The sequence below is a fragment of the Crinia signifera genome, chromosome 3 (assembly GCF_055691185.1).
Source record: "Crinia signifera chromosome 3, ASM5569118v1, whole genome shotgun sequence".
Lineage (NCBI taxonomy): Eukaryota > Metazoa > Chordata > Amphibia > Anura > Myobatrachidae > Crinia > Crinia signifera.
The window spans coordinates 323951737-323968363 of record NC_139219.1 but is presented as its reverse complement, the minus strand read 5'-3'; the positions used below and the strand labels follow the sequence as shown (position 1 = coordinate 323968363).

General features: G+C 50.2%; 1 protein-coding gene across 1 annotated transcript in view; it reads right to left on the bottom strand.

Moving 5' to 3' along the window:
• INTS9 (integrator complex subunit 9) overlaps positions 1-16627 on the bottom strand; it is a 32082-nt gene that overhangs the window by 11762 nt on the left and 3693 nt on the right. The window contains exons 2-12 of the mRNA XM_083178792.1: positions 14760-14887; positions 13188-13248; positions 12260-12322; positions 10704-10843; positions 10091-10177; positions 6693-6813; positions 6250-6384; positions 4750-4861; positions 3390-3570; positions 3174-3234; positions 1635-1806 (exon numbers count right to left, since the gene is read on the bottom strand). Coding sequence (XP_083034918.1) covers positions 1635-1806; positions 3174-3234; positions 3390-3570; positions 4750-4861; positions 6250-6384; positions 6693-6813; positions 10091-10177; positions 10704-10843; positions 12260-12322; positions 13188-13248; positions 14760-14887 — 1261 coding nt within the window. The remainder of the gene's footprint in view (positions 1-1634; positions 1807-3173; positions 3235-3389; positions 3571-4749; positions 4862-6249; positions 6385-6692; positions 6814-10090; positions 10178-10703; positions 10844-12259; positions 12323-13187; positions 13249-14759; positions 14888-16627) is intronic.

The window sequence follows — 16627 nt, the reverse complement described above, 5'->3', positions numbered from 1 at the left end:
CTCTAATCAGGACACTGATGTATCCCAGTTACTGCAGAGGCTCACAGCGGATCCCCTGGTCTCTAATAAGGACACTGATGTCTACCAGTTACTGCAGAGGCTCACAGCGGATCCCCTGGTCTCTAATAAGGACACTGATGTCTACCAGTTACTGCAGAGGCTCACAGCGGATCCCCTTGTCTCTAATAAGGACACTGATGTCTACCAGTTACTGCAGATTCTCACAGCTGATCCCCTTGTCTCTAATAAGGACACTGATGTCTACCAGTTACTGCAGAGGCTCACAGCGGATCCCCTTGTCTCTAATAAGGACACTGATGTCTCCCAGTTACTGCAGAGGCTTACAGCGGATCCCCTGGTCTCTAATCAGGACACTGATGTATCCCAGTTACTGCAGAGGCTCACAGCGGATCCCCTGGTCTCTAATAAGGACACTGATGTCTACCAGTTACTGCAGAGGCTCACAGCGGATCCCCTGGTCTCTAATAAGGACACTGATGTCTACCAGTTACTGCAGATTCTCACAGCTGATCCCCTTGTCTCTAATAAGGACACTGATGTCTACCAGTTACTGCAGAGGCTCACAGCGGATCCCCTTGTCTCTAATAAGGACACTGATGTCTCCCAGTTACTGCAGAGGCTCACAGCGGATCCCCTGGTCTCTAATCAGGACACTGATGTATCCCAGTTACTGCAGAGGCTCACAGCGGATCCCCTGGTCTCTAATAAGGACACTGATGTCTACCAGTTACTGCAGAGGCTCACAGCGGATCCCCTGGTCTCTAATAAGGACACTGATGTCTACCAGTTACTGCAGATTCTCACAGCTGATCCCCTTGTCTCTAATAAGGACACTGATGTCTACCAGTTACTGCAGATTCTCACAGCTGATCCCCTTGTCTCTAATAAGGACCCTGACGTCTCCCAGTTACTGCAGTCTCTCACAGCGGATCCCCTGGTCTCTAATAAGGACACTGATGTCTACCAGTTACTGCAGAGGCTCACAGCGGATCCCCTGGTCTCTAATAAGGACACTGATGTCTACCAGTTACTGCAGAGGCTCACAGCGGATCCCCTGGTCTCTAATAAGGACCCCGACGTCTTCCAGTTACTGCAGTCTCTCACAGCGGATCCCCTGGTCTCTAATAAGGACACTGATGTCTACCAGTTACTGCAGAGGCTCACAGCGGATCCCCTGGTCTCTAATAAGGACACTGATGTCTACCAGTTACTGCAGAGGCTCACAGCTGATCCCCTTGTCTCTAATAAGGACCCTGACGTCTACCAGTTACTGCAGAGGCTCACAGCGGATCCCCTGGTCTCTAATAAGGACACTGATGTCTCCCAGTTACTGCAGAGTCTCACAGCGGATCCCCTGGTCTCTAATAAGGACACTGATGTCTCCCAGTTACTGCAGTCTCTCACAGCAGATCCCCTGGTCTCTAATAAGGACCCTGACGTCTCCCAGTTACTGCAGTCTCTCACAGCGGATCCCCTTCTCTGTGATCAGGATACTGAGAGGGGCGTTATAAGAGAGGAGGAGGACCACAGCGTGCAGCCTCCGCCGGCCCGGGCCACCTGCATGCACAGAATACGTTTTATCATGCCCAGAAACAGGCCACGATTGTACATACCAGTGAATATAATGGTGTTCAGGCTCGACTTGCCCCACAGCTCCATGAAATGGACCACGTCCCCAAAGCGCAGGGTGGGGTGGCCCGTGAACACCACACACGGCTGCTTGAAGTCATTGCTGAAGTCTCCGTGAATGCTGGGATAATGCTTCAGCTTGTTGGTCTGGATCAGCTGGAAGAGGAGCAGAAATAAGAACGCGGGAAACGTACCGGGAGAGGATGATAACAGGACAGGCAGACACCAGCATGCCAGGGAAACCACATACAGACATGTCCTCATACAGCCAGGCTCAATACACCATGGGCCCAATTTAGTCCTGCTCAATGATCTGCCAGTGTTCGGAGCCAAGCGAACAGGTAAACGTCCCCCCCCCCATGTGCCCATCTGGCAGTGGTTACAGCAACTACTGTTAATGAATTTAAATCAAAACTGGCCACTAAGGGAAGTCAGTGGTTACAAGTCAGACAGGTGGAACTCGATGGACGGACGTCTTTTTTCAGCCTTAATTACTATGTAACAAACTGGGTAACAACAGACAGACTTGGAGGTAGGAGGGCCCTGCTGCAAGCTTACAATCTATAGGGATATAGGAGGGAAACACAAGGACAGGCACCAGTAATAGCATAGCAGTCCCACAAGTTACAAGTCCAGAAGGGAAGCTATATAATACATAAGTGCCTCGGAGAGTTATGCATGTAGAACTTAAATATGATAGGCTTGCCTGAAGAGGTGAGTTTTCAGGGAACGCTTGAAAGTTTGGAGGCTAGCGGAGAGTCTAATTGTGCATGGAAGGGCATTCCATAGGATGGGAGCAGCCCGATGAAAGTCCTGTAATAGTGAATGGGAGCTAGTGATCCGTGCAGAAGAGAGACGCAGATCTTGTGCAGAGCGGAGTGGTCGAGATGGGAGATATTGTGTGATAAGTGCAGAGATATATGCTGGTGCAGTATGGTTAATAGCTTTATAAGTTAGTAGAAGTGTTTTGTATTGAATACGGTAAGATAAAGGTAACCAATGGAGGGACTGGCAGAGCGGATCAGCAGATGATGAGCGTCTTGCAAGGAAGATCAGCCTAGCAGCAGCATTTAGAATGGATTGCAGTGGGGAGAGTCTGTTCTTGGGAAGACCAGTTAGGAGACTATTGCAATATTCCTATACTACCTAACAGGACACCTACTGTTGGCTGTACTTGAGAGCTTACAATCTAGAGGAGAACGGGAGCATAAGGAAGGGATGGAGATGGGTCAGGTGCTTGCAGGTCAACCTGTGATAAGTGGAGGTGTACGGATATTCAGATTTGGGTAGAGTTTAACACAGCAAATAAAGTACATAGCAAGGAACCGATAAACGTTCCCTCATTCACACAGTAGCCGTGGATGATATAAAGAAGTGTGCTAAAGCAAAGCATCATTTACCCACTTGTCCCCTTTAAGGATGCCCTGTAGGTGTGTAGTGGGGACTGTTGCATTTTAACAGCGCTGACTTTAAAACTTCAGACATGATGGTAAGTAGACCCTCGGTATGTTTAGTGACCTTACCTCTGCATGAGGGAACGGGGGCTCCGGGAGATAGACTTTTGTTTGCTTGTTGTGACAAAGCCTGTAGTAAGATAGGAAATGTTAGGTGCAAGCACTGCCATCTTGTGTCTGAGACTGTGTACTGCAAGATAGGGGACTGTGGGGAGAAACAAACCAAAAGGAACGCCTCCCTTTTTTTCTTTTTTACAAACCCCCAAATCACAGCCCCTTATTTACCACTCTGCGAAGATCTGTGAGAACTCCAGGGAGCTGTTGGCCACCGGGGAGATGAAGTAGAAGGGAACATTGCTGAGTCCTGCCGAGTCGATGTACTGATACAGACACTCCAGCAGGTCATAAATTACCCCAGAGGGGTAACATGGCACCAGTACGTTACCTCCGTTACGTATGGTCATTGCTGGGGAGACAGGACGAGGAAACAGGATATAATAGCGCATTACTCCTGACATTAATACAACACTAGACAGATTTATTTCTGTTGCACTTGGATACTACAGCCAAGGACAGGTCTAAGTAGAGGGCAGGTCAGCATAAAGGGCAGGGCAGGTAAGGACAGGTCTGCGTACAGGGCAGGTAAGAACAGGTCTGCGTACACGGCAGGGCAGGTAAGGGCAGGTCTGCGTACAGGGCAGGGCAGGTCTGCGTACAGGGCAGGGCAGGTCTGCGTACAGGGCAGGGAAGGTCTGAGTACAGGGCAGGGAAGGTCTGCGTACAGGGCAGGGCAGGTCTGCGTACAGGGCAGGGAAGGTCTGAGTACAGGGCAGGGAAGGTCTGAGTACAGGGCAGGGAAGGTCTGAGTACAGGGCAGGGCAGGTCTGCGTACAGGGCAGGGCAGGGCAGGTCTGCGTACAGGGCAGGGCAGGTAAGTGCAGGTCTGCGTACAGGGCAGGGCAGGTCAGCGTACAGGGCAGGGCAGGTCAGCGTACAGGGCAGGGCAGGTAAGGGCAGGTCTGCGTACAGGTCAGGGCAGGTAAGGGCAGGTCTGCGTACAGGGCAGGGCAGGTCTGCGTACAGGGCAGGGCAGGTAAGGGCAGGTCTGCGTACAGGGCAGGGCAGGTCTGCGTACAGGGCAGGGCAGGTCTGCGTACAGGGCAGGGCAGGTCTGCGTACAGGGCAGGGCAGGTAAGGGCAGGTCTGTGTACAGGGCAGGGCAGGTAAGGGCGCGTCTGCGTACAGGGCAGGTAAGGGCAAGTCTGCGTACAGGCAGGGCAGGTAAGGGCGGGTCTGCATACAGGCAGGGCAGGTAAGGGCGGGTCTGCGTACAGGGCAAGTAAGGGCGTGTCTGCGTACAGGGCAGGTAAGGGCGGGTCTGCGTACAGGGCAGGTAAGGGCGGGTCTGCGTACAGGGCAGGTAAGGGCGGGTCTGCGTACATGGCGGGTAAGGTAAGGGCAGGTCTGCGTACAGGGCAGGGAAGGTAAGGGCAGGTCTGCGTAGTCTGCGTACAGGGCAGGTAAGGGCGGGTCTGCGTACAGGGCAGGTCAGGTAAGGGCAGGTCAGCAAGCCAGCCATGGGAGAAAGGTCCCATCTCACTAAAGCCGTACCACCATCTACAGGTTGTAACACGGAGGCCCTTACCCAGATTGCTGCAGAACTCGCCCACCATTCCGTCAGGATTAGCGGTGGGAATCTGGGTGAGACCGGTGAGAATCAGGACGTCGCTGTTCTTAAGAGACGTTTGATCCATCGGCTGAAATAAGAGAAAACAGGTTACCTAAGAATTATTTCTGCAAACAGAACGTGAAGATATCACAGCTGGGTAACGTCACCTGCCCGGGCCCCCTCCTCTATGCTAGCAGCACTGCAGAATATGAACACTAGAGGGCAGAAACTCTAATACACATGCACAGATCACAGGGAAAATGGCTGCCGCCAGTCTCTACTGCCCACGTACAAAATACCCCGTCACCCTTTCCTGTGACTCACTGCCTACCACTCTCTCTCCCCATCATCCACTGCTTCTCCCTGTCATCCTCTACATCACCCACGGCCTCTCCCCATCACCCTTTCCTGTAACTCACTGCCTCCCACTTTCTCTACCCATCACCCACTGCTTATCCCCGTCATCCTCTACGTCACCCACTGCCTCTCCCCGTTACCCTTTCCTGTCACACTGCCTCCCACTCTCTCTCCCCATAATCCATTGCTTCTCCCCGTCACCCACTGCCTCTCCCCGTCACCCTTTCCTGTCACTCACTGCCTCCCACTTTCTCTACCCATCACCCACTGCTTATCCCCATCATCCACTGCCTCTCCCCATCACCCTTTCCTGTCACACTGCCTCCCACTCTCTCTCCCCATAATCCATTGCTTCTCCCCGTCACCCACTGCCTCTCCACCTCACCCTTTCCTGTCACTCACTGGCTCTCTGTCTCCCACTTTCTCTCCCCATCACCCACTGCTTCTCCCTGTCATCCTCTACGTCCCTTCCTCCACCTGTCACCCATTCCCCAGTGTATCCCACTGACTTTTCCCTGCATCACTATCTCCCCATCACACTCTGGCCACCCTCTGTCTCACCCTCTCCTCATCATACTTATTCCCATTGCCCCTTGTTGCAAGGCAATGTCCACATTTCCCTGGAGAGTACATGCCTTTCGGCACACAAATACCCCCCAGCCCTTTTCCCTCATCACACCTCTGACATTTTGTTAAGGATCTGCCACTGAGTCCCACCTGTCAGGATGTTGGAACATAAACACCCACAAAAACAAAGGCAGCAGTCACTGATGTTGTTGGCTCCCAGAGAACAAGCTGCCTTGTTTTGAATCCAAGATGGCCGTTGAGAAACAAACAGCAAGTTCACATCGGCCATCTTGGATTCAAAACTAGGCAGCCTGTTTCCTGGGAGCCAACAACAGCAAGGAACAGGCTGCCTCATTTTGAATCCAAGATGGCCGACACAGCAGTTTCACAACAGCCATCTTGGATTGCAAAAGAGGCTGCCTCTTTCCTTGGAGCTGGCGGAGATGCAGGGAGGCGATGCTTTATATAGGGATTGGGGCGGCCTATGGGTTGCTCGTACAAGCGGTATAGTATCTGGGGCGCTATGCGGAGGCTCCTCGGGTAAGTACTTACCTGTGGGTGTGTGGTTAGCAGAGAAGAGCCAGAGACATACGAGACCTTTTCATAGTGAGACTGGATGATCCAGTTAGAGCTGCCCAAGGCATAACCAGAACTCAGCGGCGTAACCTGCACCGCCCCAAACAGCTCCTGGAAGAGATGTAAACATTGCCATTGAAAATGTCTGGGTATGGCAAAATAAACGTCAATACCTGTCCAGAAATGATGCAGTACCGTAATTCCTTCCATGGCCACTAGGGGCAGCCTTGCACTGTAGTATGTAAGTGGCCCATAGCAACCAGCTCCTACCTATAATTTTCTTGGATGCACTTCATAAATGCTAGGTAGAATCTGATTGGTTTGGTTGCTATAGGTAACTTGTCCACGTAGAATGGGCAGGGCAGGACCTTACAGAGAAGGCCTTCTGCCCAGTGTCGGCTTATGGACGTTGTACTTACGATCTTCTGGGAATAGCCCACGAGCTGGATCTTGCTGAGCGCGGCGTTCACCTCCTGCATGGTGTAACACTTCCTCCACGTGTACACCTCGATGGCGTCCTTCAGCGGGGCTGGCAGCTGCCTAGAGACAACACAGGTGACAGGTGAGTACAGTACTACAGGCTCCAGCAGCTGTAACAGAACATGGATCAAGCTCCGCAGCACAGGGAACGATCCCAAGATACTACGGCGCTAAGGTCCCTGCAGCTGCTCCGGTGCAGGAGAGTGTTCTGGCGATCGCTCGCAATCCATCCGCACCTGCGATCTCCAGCTACGACAGATGCGCAGTATACAGCCCCCTGGCTCAGAATCCAGCCCTATGTATTCATCCTTAACAACAGGTGCAGGCTGCCCCCATTATCCACACCCTGGTAACCAAACCACTAGCACTGCACACTCAGATGGCCGATGTTTTAGCAGAGTGATCCGATGCTGCGTCTTAGGAATGACGTACCAAGAATAAAACGGAACATATAGCAGTGTATAGTTACTCGCATCAATGTAGGATCCATAAATCTATCCTCCATGCGATACAAGTCGCATTATACATAACGGGCGGGCTTGTGCGAATCTGCATCGACAGCCGCGTCTTTTATACAACCTTTTCAGTTAAAATGTGTCGCTTTTGCAAAACTGAGCTTCCGCGGAGCAAGACGATATGCAGCACGTCTTCGGCGTGTGACTGTCGCTGTATCCGCATAAGAAATGCTTTTCCTGGGAAATGGTGACTTAATATAGGCATGCTGCATATTTTATTCAGCAGAAGCTGCTTGTGCAGCCTATTCGTTCAGTTTTGCGATGGTACGGAGAAGTGTACATCAGAGTTGGTCAATAAGCGGCCCTCCAGCTGACGTGGGGCTAGGCATCCCAGCATGCCCTGCAATAGTTTCACTACCAGGGAATGCTAAAACAGTGTTAGGATTTGTAGTTCAGCAGCAACTGGAGGGATGCTTTGCCCCTGGTGTACATGGACACATCTATACATGTGACATAATATAGTGAGCAGAGAGACTTTGGAATGCACTTCTGAGCTCTGTAAAACCCTCCCACTCTGCCATCACATGATATAATCCGCGTGTGTTACCTGCTCTTCAGTATTATTATGCATATTAAGTTTAAAGAAAAAAAAAATGGGGGTGGGGACTTAATTTGCCATTTAAATGATAAAAATCAGTACGTAGGTCTTCCGACGGTGTACCCTGTGTGTCGGTGCACATGGAGGGGACGGGACATATTCCCAGTGCTAGGATGACACGGAGAACATCATCTGCTCGGGGTCATTATATACAACAGGAACACACTACATTGCAGAATGTTATTTCTTTCTATATATTGGAGCGAGCGACACCCGGTTTTAAGTAAGGGGTACAAGTGGGTTTTTCGCTTATCCCCTTAAAACGTCTCTCAGATGAGTCCCGATCGATTCTGCAGCAGGGATGACAGCCGTGAAAGCAGCGTTTAGCGCGACCACGGCGAGAGCCACAGGACGGCAGAGATAAACGGCTTTCTGCAGCATTAGTACAGATGCTACTCCCTGGTATTCTTCCAGCGGTTATTAGAAAATAATGGAAGCAATAGGAGGACGGCATTTTACAGGTATGGGCTAACTACTGCCGGTACCTCCCCTAAAGGAGAGGACCAAAAGGTCGACACAAGCATATGGTCGACATAGGCAAGGCAGACATGAGTTTATTATAAAAAAATTATGCCCCTCCCCCCACCGTTGCCTTAATTCCGATGTTGCTATACAGTCAACAAATCATACCGAACCCGGGGAAACTGTCCACTAATACGGTGTCCATGTGAACATTACAACTGTGTCAGCATTTTAACATGTTCGTCATAACGATCATGTCGTAATAGTGAGTGTTGACTTTTTTAACTGTTGGTATTATGTACCTGTCTGGATTTGACCATCTGTAATTACACGCTGCTGGTATAACAGGAGAGAGAGAAGGGAGAGGGGGAAAAGAGAGAGGGAGGCAAGAGAGGGGGGCAAGAGAGAGGGAGGCAAGAGAGCGGGACAAGAGAGAGGGAGAGGGGGACAAGAGAGCGGGAGGGAGAGGGGGGCAAGAGAGAGGGAGGCAAGAGAGTGGGACAAGAGAGAGGGAGAGAGAGGGGGGCAAGAGAGAGGGAGGGAGAGGGGGGCAAGAGAGGGGGAAAAGAGAGAGGGAGGGAGAGGGGGGCAAGAGAGGGGGAAAAGAGAGAGGGAGGGAGAGGGGGGCAAGAGAGAGGGAGAGGGGGGCAAGAGAGAGGGAGAGAGAGGGGGGCAAGAGAGAGGGAGGCAAGAGAGCGGGACAAGAGAGACAGGGAGAGGGGGACAAGGGAGAGGGGGACAAGGGAGAGGGGGACAAGGGAGAGGGGGACAAGAGAGAGGGAGAGGGGGACAAGGGAGAGGGGGACAAGGGAGAGGGGGAAGAGAGAGAGGGGGACAAGAGAGTGGGAGATTCCATGTACAGACTCTGGGGTGCAAATGAATAGAGGGTGTAGCCTTAAGTGCACCAGAACCCAGGCATTGGAGTCGGCCATCTGCGGTGGGCCATGGGATCTCCGGCTCCAGTTTGATGCACACGGGACTGCACATCTGATCGCTACCGACACACATGCGATTTGACACATGTACGGGGGCCTTTGCAGAGGTGTCCTGTGTCTGCAGCCCACCAGGTCCCAGACGACTTTCCAACGCAGATCATTGTAACAAGGAGTCTTGCGCTGTATGGCGTATTGCCGCTAGCTGTATGAGCACAACTGTTAGACCACATACCGCGGGGGGGGGACGACAGGGGGGGGGGGGGACGACAGGGGGGGGGGGGGGGGAGATGTATGGAGATGTTACCCATACAAAGAGATAAAGGGGCAGAAGTACTAAAGTTTGGAAAACATTATAAGATAGACCTGCCAGTATACAGAGTTGTTCCCTCCCTCTGGGGCTGCCTCTTTGGCTTCTATCACGGGCTGCATCCGAAGCAGTCCACAGAACCTGGGATGTGCGAATGCACAGTACCAAGGCCGATACTGTGCATGAGCCGGTCCGGTCATCTATATTGTACAGGCGTGCTGCGGCGGGGACAGGAGGCGGAGGCAGGGGGTGCCAGCATTGCAACCAGCGGCAGCCCCCCTTCCTGCAATAAGGTAGGTGCCGCCGCCGGTTATAAGAGTGCGGCAAATGAATATAGGAGGCTGTATTTGGCCAATATGTTGCATCTCCCGTACACATTTTACTTACAATGTAGTCTCCAACAATAAGGACTTACAAGTTGCCGTTAAAGACTCAAAGCCAGAATTTGTGGTTATGTGCAGCACGCGGAGAGCCCTCAATAATGACCCTCCCCACTCTGTACACTACAGCCAGTGATTACCTCTGCACTTCCTTGTGCTTCCACATGGTGGCAGACTGCGCCTTCGGAACACGCTCAATGAAGTTCACCAGTTCCTCCATCAGCAGCCTGAAATACATCAATGGAGGACAATGAGGAATGAGGCCAAGTGGGGGAGACCGCACCAAACTGACAGAGGGACTTTGTGCAGGAACAGAGCAGTATAATAAATAAAATGTGAATATATAATAAAAAGAAAATTAAGTCTTTGTAGTTTGGCCAGACTGTAAGGGGCTTATTTACTAAGATGGGAGTTCTAGGGAAGACGGGATGTTGACCAATGAGAATCTACTTCTTATTTAGCACCTACTAGAGCAGTGATGGGGAACCTTTTTGCCCTCCAGCTGCTCAACTATGCATCCCAGCATGCCGTGCAACAGTTTTATCATGGTCAAATAATAGTGAACGTGTAGCAGGGCATGCTGGTACACGTGACAGATGTATTCTTACAGGAAAGACAACAACCCCATTAGGATCGTCCAGAGGTGTAACAGTCGTCCGTTCCACTGCATTAATTATAGATCAGCCAGGACATTGTGCATTCACGGTGACCCGATTACCAGGGACATCACGAGGTGCTGCTACGTTCCCCTACCTGCCAATCTGCACGGTGGGCTCAGTGGCGTAGACAGTGCCGGTAAATCCAGTGTGCTCGGTGATGTACGGCAGAGCCATCATACAGTGATAGTTAGAGATTAGGATCACATCTACAGTAGACAGATCTATGAGCTGCGTCTGGAAGGAAAGAGGAGCATATTAAACAGGTCCGCATGGCTCTGCCTGGCTGCCGCGCGCGTCTTATGTGCCACCCAGACAGGCAGGAGAGGACATTTATAAAGGGGGGACCCCCTCCCACACACAGTCATAGACGCGCAGGCTCGTGCACTCCACAGTAGGAGATAGGGACCCTGACTGCACAGATCGCCCTAATAAGGAGATAAACAGAAATACTTGGGGCGTTGGGATACACAATCTGCCTAGTTACACAATTCTGCCTGGAACCGTGCACGGCGATCCAAAGTCAGACAGGAACAAAATAAAAACACTTCAGAAACCATGCACAAGGGGGCGCTGTGCGGTATACAAAAGATGGGGTAATTTTTCCTTATAAAAAACAGTTGGACTGAATTTAATAAACAAGATACAAAATACACATGGGTGACCAATACGTCGAACCACATGAATCGTAAGTGGTATATGGGTATAAAAACAAATGGAATGGTTTGTTCTTTGTTTGTGAGAGCGGCACGGTGCGTTCCTTAGAATGCCCCAGGGAATATTATAGGTGCCAAGTTGGTATGAAATGTTTAATTACCGTCCACCTGTGTGCTATACGTTCTGCCAGACAGACTATCGTACATAGGGCCTGATTCAAGTCCCTGACGGAGATGTGTGGAAATAAATCGGCAGCTACTGAACTTAGTCAAGACAGCATCTAATAGGGACCCGCTGCTATTTCCCCCGTCGGGAACAGCGGCACAACATTGACTACCCCCATATATGGTTTTCGGAATAATTTGGATAACGGATATTTGGATAAGGGATACACGACCTGTATTCTGATCTGTGGTATGCAACTGTCTGTCTTCTGACCCCCAGCATCCCATCCGCCAGTCTTGCCTAAGTATTCGGAACTAAGAAGTGGCTAAATACGCTGGACAGAGGGGATGTCTAGTTATTTGCATAACGGGACCCTGTCATTTTCCTGGGTGAAATTCGAATGGAAATTAGATCCTGGGGTGGATTCAGTGTGAGTTCCAAACCTCATTCATTTGGGTATTGATTTCCTATCTAGAAACTGAACTGCAGGCTCGAACTTTGGTAATTGTCAAAAGAACGTTTAACAGGAGGGCGCAGAGGGCGGAGGGAACAGATGGCGGAGTGAGCAGAGGGCGGAGTGCGCAGTCGCATGTACTGTATAGCAATTTGTGTTCCTGTTTCCCAGTTATGACTCCAGTGACACTGGGAGATAATTAACCATCATTTCCAGCAACTGGCAGGAAACAATAATTAAACAACTCTGGTCTTTGCTACATGTTACAGTACGGCAGCCTGCAGAGTACACACGTCAGGTGACTCGCCACCGATACAGCACCATGCGTGGCACAGACATGCGCCAACCAATCACAACAAGCCTCACTTCCCACTTACTTCTGGAAGACAGAATTCTGGCACAGAGTCCACAAACACCCGGCCGGAACATTCCTTCAGCTCCTGGAGAAACAGAGATTGTCATTACCCTCCGCAGAGACTTACAGGCTATACCAGGTCTATGTTACAGCCAACAGGAGAGGAGTGCTCATCCTGTGTCATGCAGATAACCGTGCACAGACTGAGAGTTATAGAGTGGGAGGAGCAGGGTCCCCAGCAGCACAGAGTATATCAGGAGATGAGTGATGTGTCAGTGAGGACAGGGCTGCATGTGACAGGGGCAGTGACATGATGTGAGGAGGGGAATGGGGGCAGCAGGAAGCCACAGACAGAGTTATATAGTGGGAGGAGCAGGGTCCCCAGCAGCACAGAGTATATCAGGAGATGAGTGATGTGTCAGTGAGGACAGGGCTGCATGTGACAGGATGTGAGGAGGGGAATGGAGGCAGCAGGAAGCCACAGACTGAGAGTTATATAGTGGGAGGAGCAGGGTCCCCAGCAGCACAGAGTATATCAGGAGATGAGTGATGTGTCAGTGAGGACAAGGCTGCATGTGACAGGGGCAGTGACATGATGTGAGGAGGGGAATGGGGGCAGCAGGAAGGCACAGGCTGAGAGTTATATAGTGGGAGGAGCAGGGTCCCCAGCAGCACAGAGTATATTAGGAGATGAGGGATGTGTCAGTGAGGACAGGGCTGCGTGTGACAGGGGCAGTGACACAATGTGAACACTCAATTAGGATCACTAGAAGGTGCTAGGACACAGACAAAATTGTCATCGCATGTTTAGGATCAATGTTTAATTTAGCTCTCAAAAGGCAGCCAAATATGACCAGATCCTGTATCTGAGCTGCTCAGGTTGTGCCTGGGGTGGGGCGAGAACCACATGAACAGGCTAACACCAGCCTGACGTCCAATAAAAGCCGTACCTTCTCAAACTGGGTGTTCCCATCTTTTAAGACCCAGCCGGGCAACTTGGACAAGCGGGAGCTGAAAGACAGAAAAATTCAATATGACTTCATGTTCCAAATTAGCATATTCATTGATCTTAAGAAGAGACAAAATGAGATAGGTCACCGTATATCGGCAGCTACTGAGCGCCACTACACAGTACTATTTTATAGTCTACAACTGGTAGACGTTCCTCCTTCGGAGTAGCGGACACAATCCCAGCCCTTCTCATTATATACGACTAATAGAAAACATATATCTTTACATTTCAACTAAAAATTTTTATTTTATGGCAGACTTTAAAAGCTGTCTGTCAGGCATGCCGCCATAACATACAGGGTGAGGGGCTAATTGACGTTAACCCCCCCAAGAGACGCCATTATATTCTGAGAATTATTTCACCTGTTACAATGTTCTGTGTCTGAAACCTCTAAATCATTTACATTCCTGTAGACGTCAGGGTAAGAGAGTGATTGATGGTCGGTACAGACAGGAATGCTAAATCGTTCTTACAGATGATAGTCAGAATATTAGCGCTGTTATTCAGCCTTGTTGATAGAAACTCCACTTTGATTTTATTGCGCGCCTCCACGTGCGCTGGCGTATCCAGGATTGCGCTAACATGTGTCAGGGGCTTCTGTGATGTAGAGGCTTGCAGGAGCTGACGCTAGTGCAGGCATGTCCAAACTACGGCCCTCCAGCTGTTGTGAAACTACAAGTCCCATCATGCCTTGCCACAGTTTTGCTATTAGGGAATGTTACATCTATGGCAACACATGCTGGGATGTGTAGTTTCACAACGACTGGAGGGCCTTGGTTTGGACAGGCCTGCACTAGTGGGGATACGGTCGTTAGGTCTACAGCATGATGGTTGAAAAGCATTAGGTCGACAACATTAGGTCGACATGCTGAAAGGTCGACAAGGATTTAGGTGGACATCGGCAAGGCCAACAGTCAAAATGTCGACATGGAGTTTTTGACTGTTTTTGGTGCCAACAGGCGGTATTTCATGCCCTACCATCCACTAGGGCGTGATGGGAGAACAAAATCGTGTGCCGAGCGTAGTGCAGCGAGCCATGCGAGGGGACGTGGTGCTACGTGTCGATGTCCATGTCGACATTCTGGTCAAAAACAGTGTAAAACCCCATATCGACCTTCTGACTGTCGACCTTGCCCATGTCGACCTAGACCCATTTCGACCATCATTGTGTAGACCTAATGATTCACACCCCACTAATGGGAGGGTTAGATGTAGAGGAAAATACCAGATCCGCTGCTGCGTCAGATGTCTTTGATAGACGTGACAGGCACATGACTGCCGGTACCTGGAAGACGCTGCTGCAGCCATCAGGAGCTGGCCCCCCAGGGATGATAGGCAGACATTCTAACAGTGTCTGACATTATGACCATGCCGACATGCTCATGTCAGCATTATGACTGTTGACATTTCATACCACAGCCTAATATACCAGTTATTTTGGTTGGTGGTATATTTACTTACCATATATCCCCTTTAATAACAAGGGAGCCCTGCCGGGGCGGCAACCTACCTGTGGACGAGGGGCAGCGGGAGGAAGCTCAGCACGGACGTCATGTCTAACCCGCAGTCCAGCATAACAGTTGTGGACTTGAACTTGAGGATGTTGCATGGCAGCGTGGGATGTCCCGACAGACAGTACTGTAAGAGAACGAGAGGCCCCGGGAGACATCCGTTAACAGTCTGTCGTAACAGAGGCATCAAATATTAAAGGCTCTGCCCTGATTAGCAGCACGGAGCGGAAGCTGGGCGCGCGAGAGATGAAAGGCTTGTGCTGGCGAGGTGACAGCGCCACACTGATACAGAGTAATGCCTCCTCCGCTAATGCCAGGCCCCAATTATCTGTGCATTAACTGCTTTTAAATGGTTTTACCCCACTTAACCGGACAAGATGGGATTCTTTCTGATCAGACACGTGCGCCCTTTCCAGCCACTGCGGTCTCCGCTTTTAAAGGGGAAGCACCGCAGCACACTATCAATTACAGCAAAATGATTTACCAGTCTAACGGTCCCTCAACTGCATCAATCACACTGTGAATTAAAGGGACGCCACAAAACGGTTACAGAATTAAACTGCGCATTTAACCCGTTGAGTGCCAATGTTTCTGTGAGCGATCCTCAAAATAACCGCTAAAAATGCCGGCGGCGCTCACAGCGACTCTTCTTTCAGTATAAAGAAATACAAATACGGCCGAGTCAGGTCATTGAAGTTTAGTTAAATATTGCACCCCAAAAAAAGAACAGTCGCTGTGAGGAACGCGGCATTTTTAATGCATATTATAAGGACATCTCACAGAAATGTTGGCACTCGAAACGTTAATAAAAAAGGCTTGCTTTTCACACCTATTTTGACAAATTCCCATGGCACTCAAAGCATTGCAGAGGGAGCAGGTACCCAATCTGTAAGGGAAATGGACTCAGACTATTATTATACAAGTTATATGTACCCTTTTTATACATTTGGTAGATTTTCATGTAGCAGACGCTTATTGTTTGCAGCAGGACGCAAAGCGACAAGGTTATGGGCGGGTTTGAAACATAGACAGTGGACATCGGACCAATTGAATGAATGGGGCAAGAAATACTATACAAAACCCCCACCAAACATTGTAGTCATGTTCAGGTACGTACTATATATTCAGACATTGCAAAACATTGAAGTCAAAAAGAAAACATTTGCGACCCAGGCAAAAACAAACAAAAATAAAAAAGGTATCTATCCTGAGCCAGCCAGTCAGGAAGCTCCAGGGTGGTCACATGATGGTAGAGGAGGGAGGAGGGAGGGGGCGGGGACTTATACTATGAATGACCTGAAGCCACGGTGCTTACTACAATGGGCAGATCCACAGTCAAAAGGTCGATGTGGGTTTTTCACATTTTCTTGCCCCAAACGTCTGAGTGTACTGCGTGGCTCGCTACGCTATATTCTCCCACCACGCCATAGTGGTTAGCTCCAAAAAAGAAAAAAGTCAAACATTCATGTCGACTTTTTGATTGTCGACCTTCCCATTGCCGACCTAGTGCTTGGGTCGACCTTAGCTAAGCCCTGTCGACCTTCAGTGGGCAACCCAATGTATGTCGCCCTAAATAGGAAGTACGGACGGTGTAATGGTTACATTACTGCCTCACAGCGCTGAGGTCATGGGTTCTATTCCCACCATGTGTTATATATACGGGGCAGTACGGATGGTGTAATAGTCGGCATTACTGCCTCACAGCGCTGAGGTCATGGGTTCTATCCCCACCATGTGTTATATATACGGGGCAGTACGGATGGTATAATGGTTACATTACTGCCTCACAGCACTGAGGTCATGGGTTCTATCCCCACCATGTGTTATATATACAGGGCAGTACGGATGGTGTAATGGTTACATTACT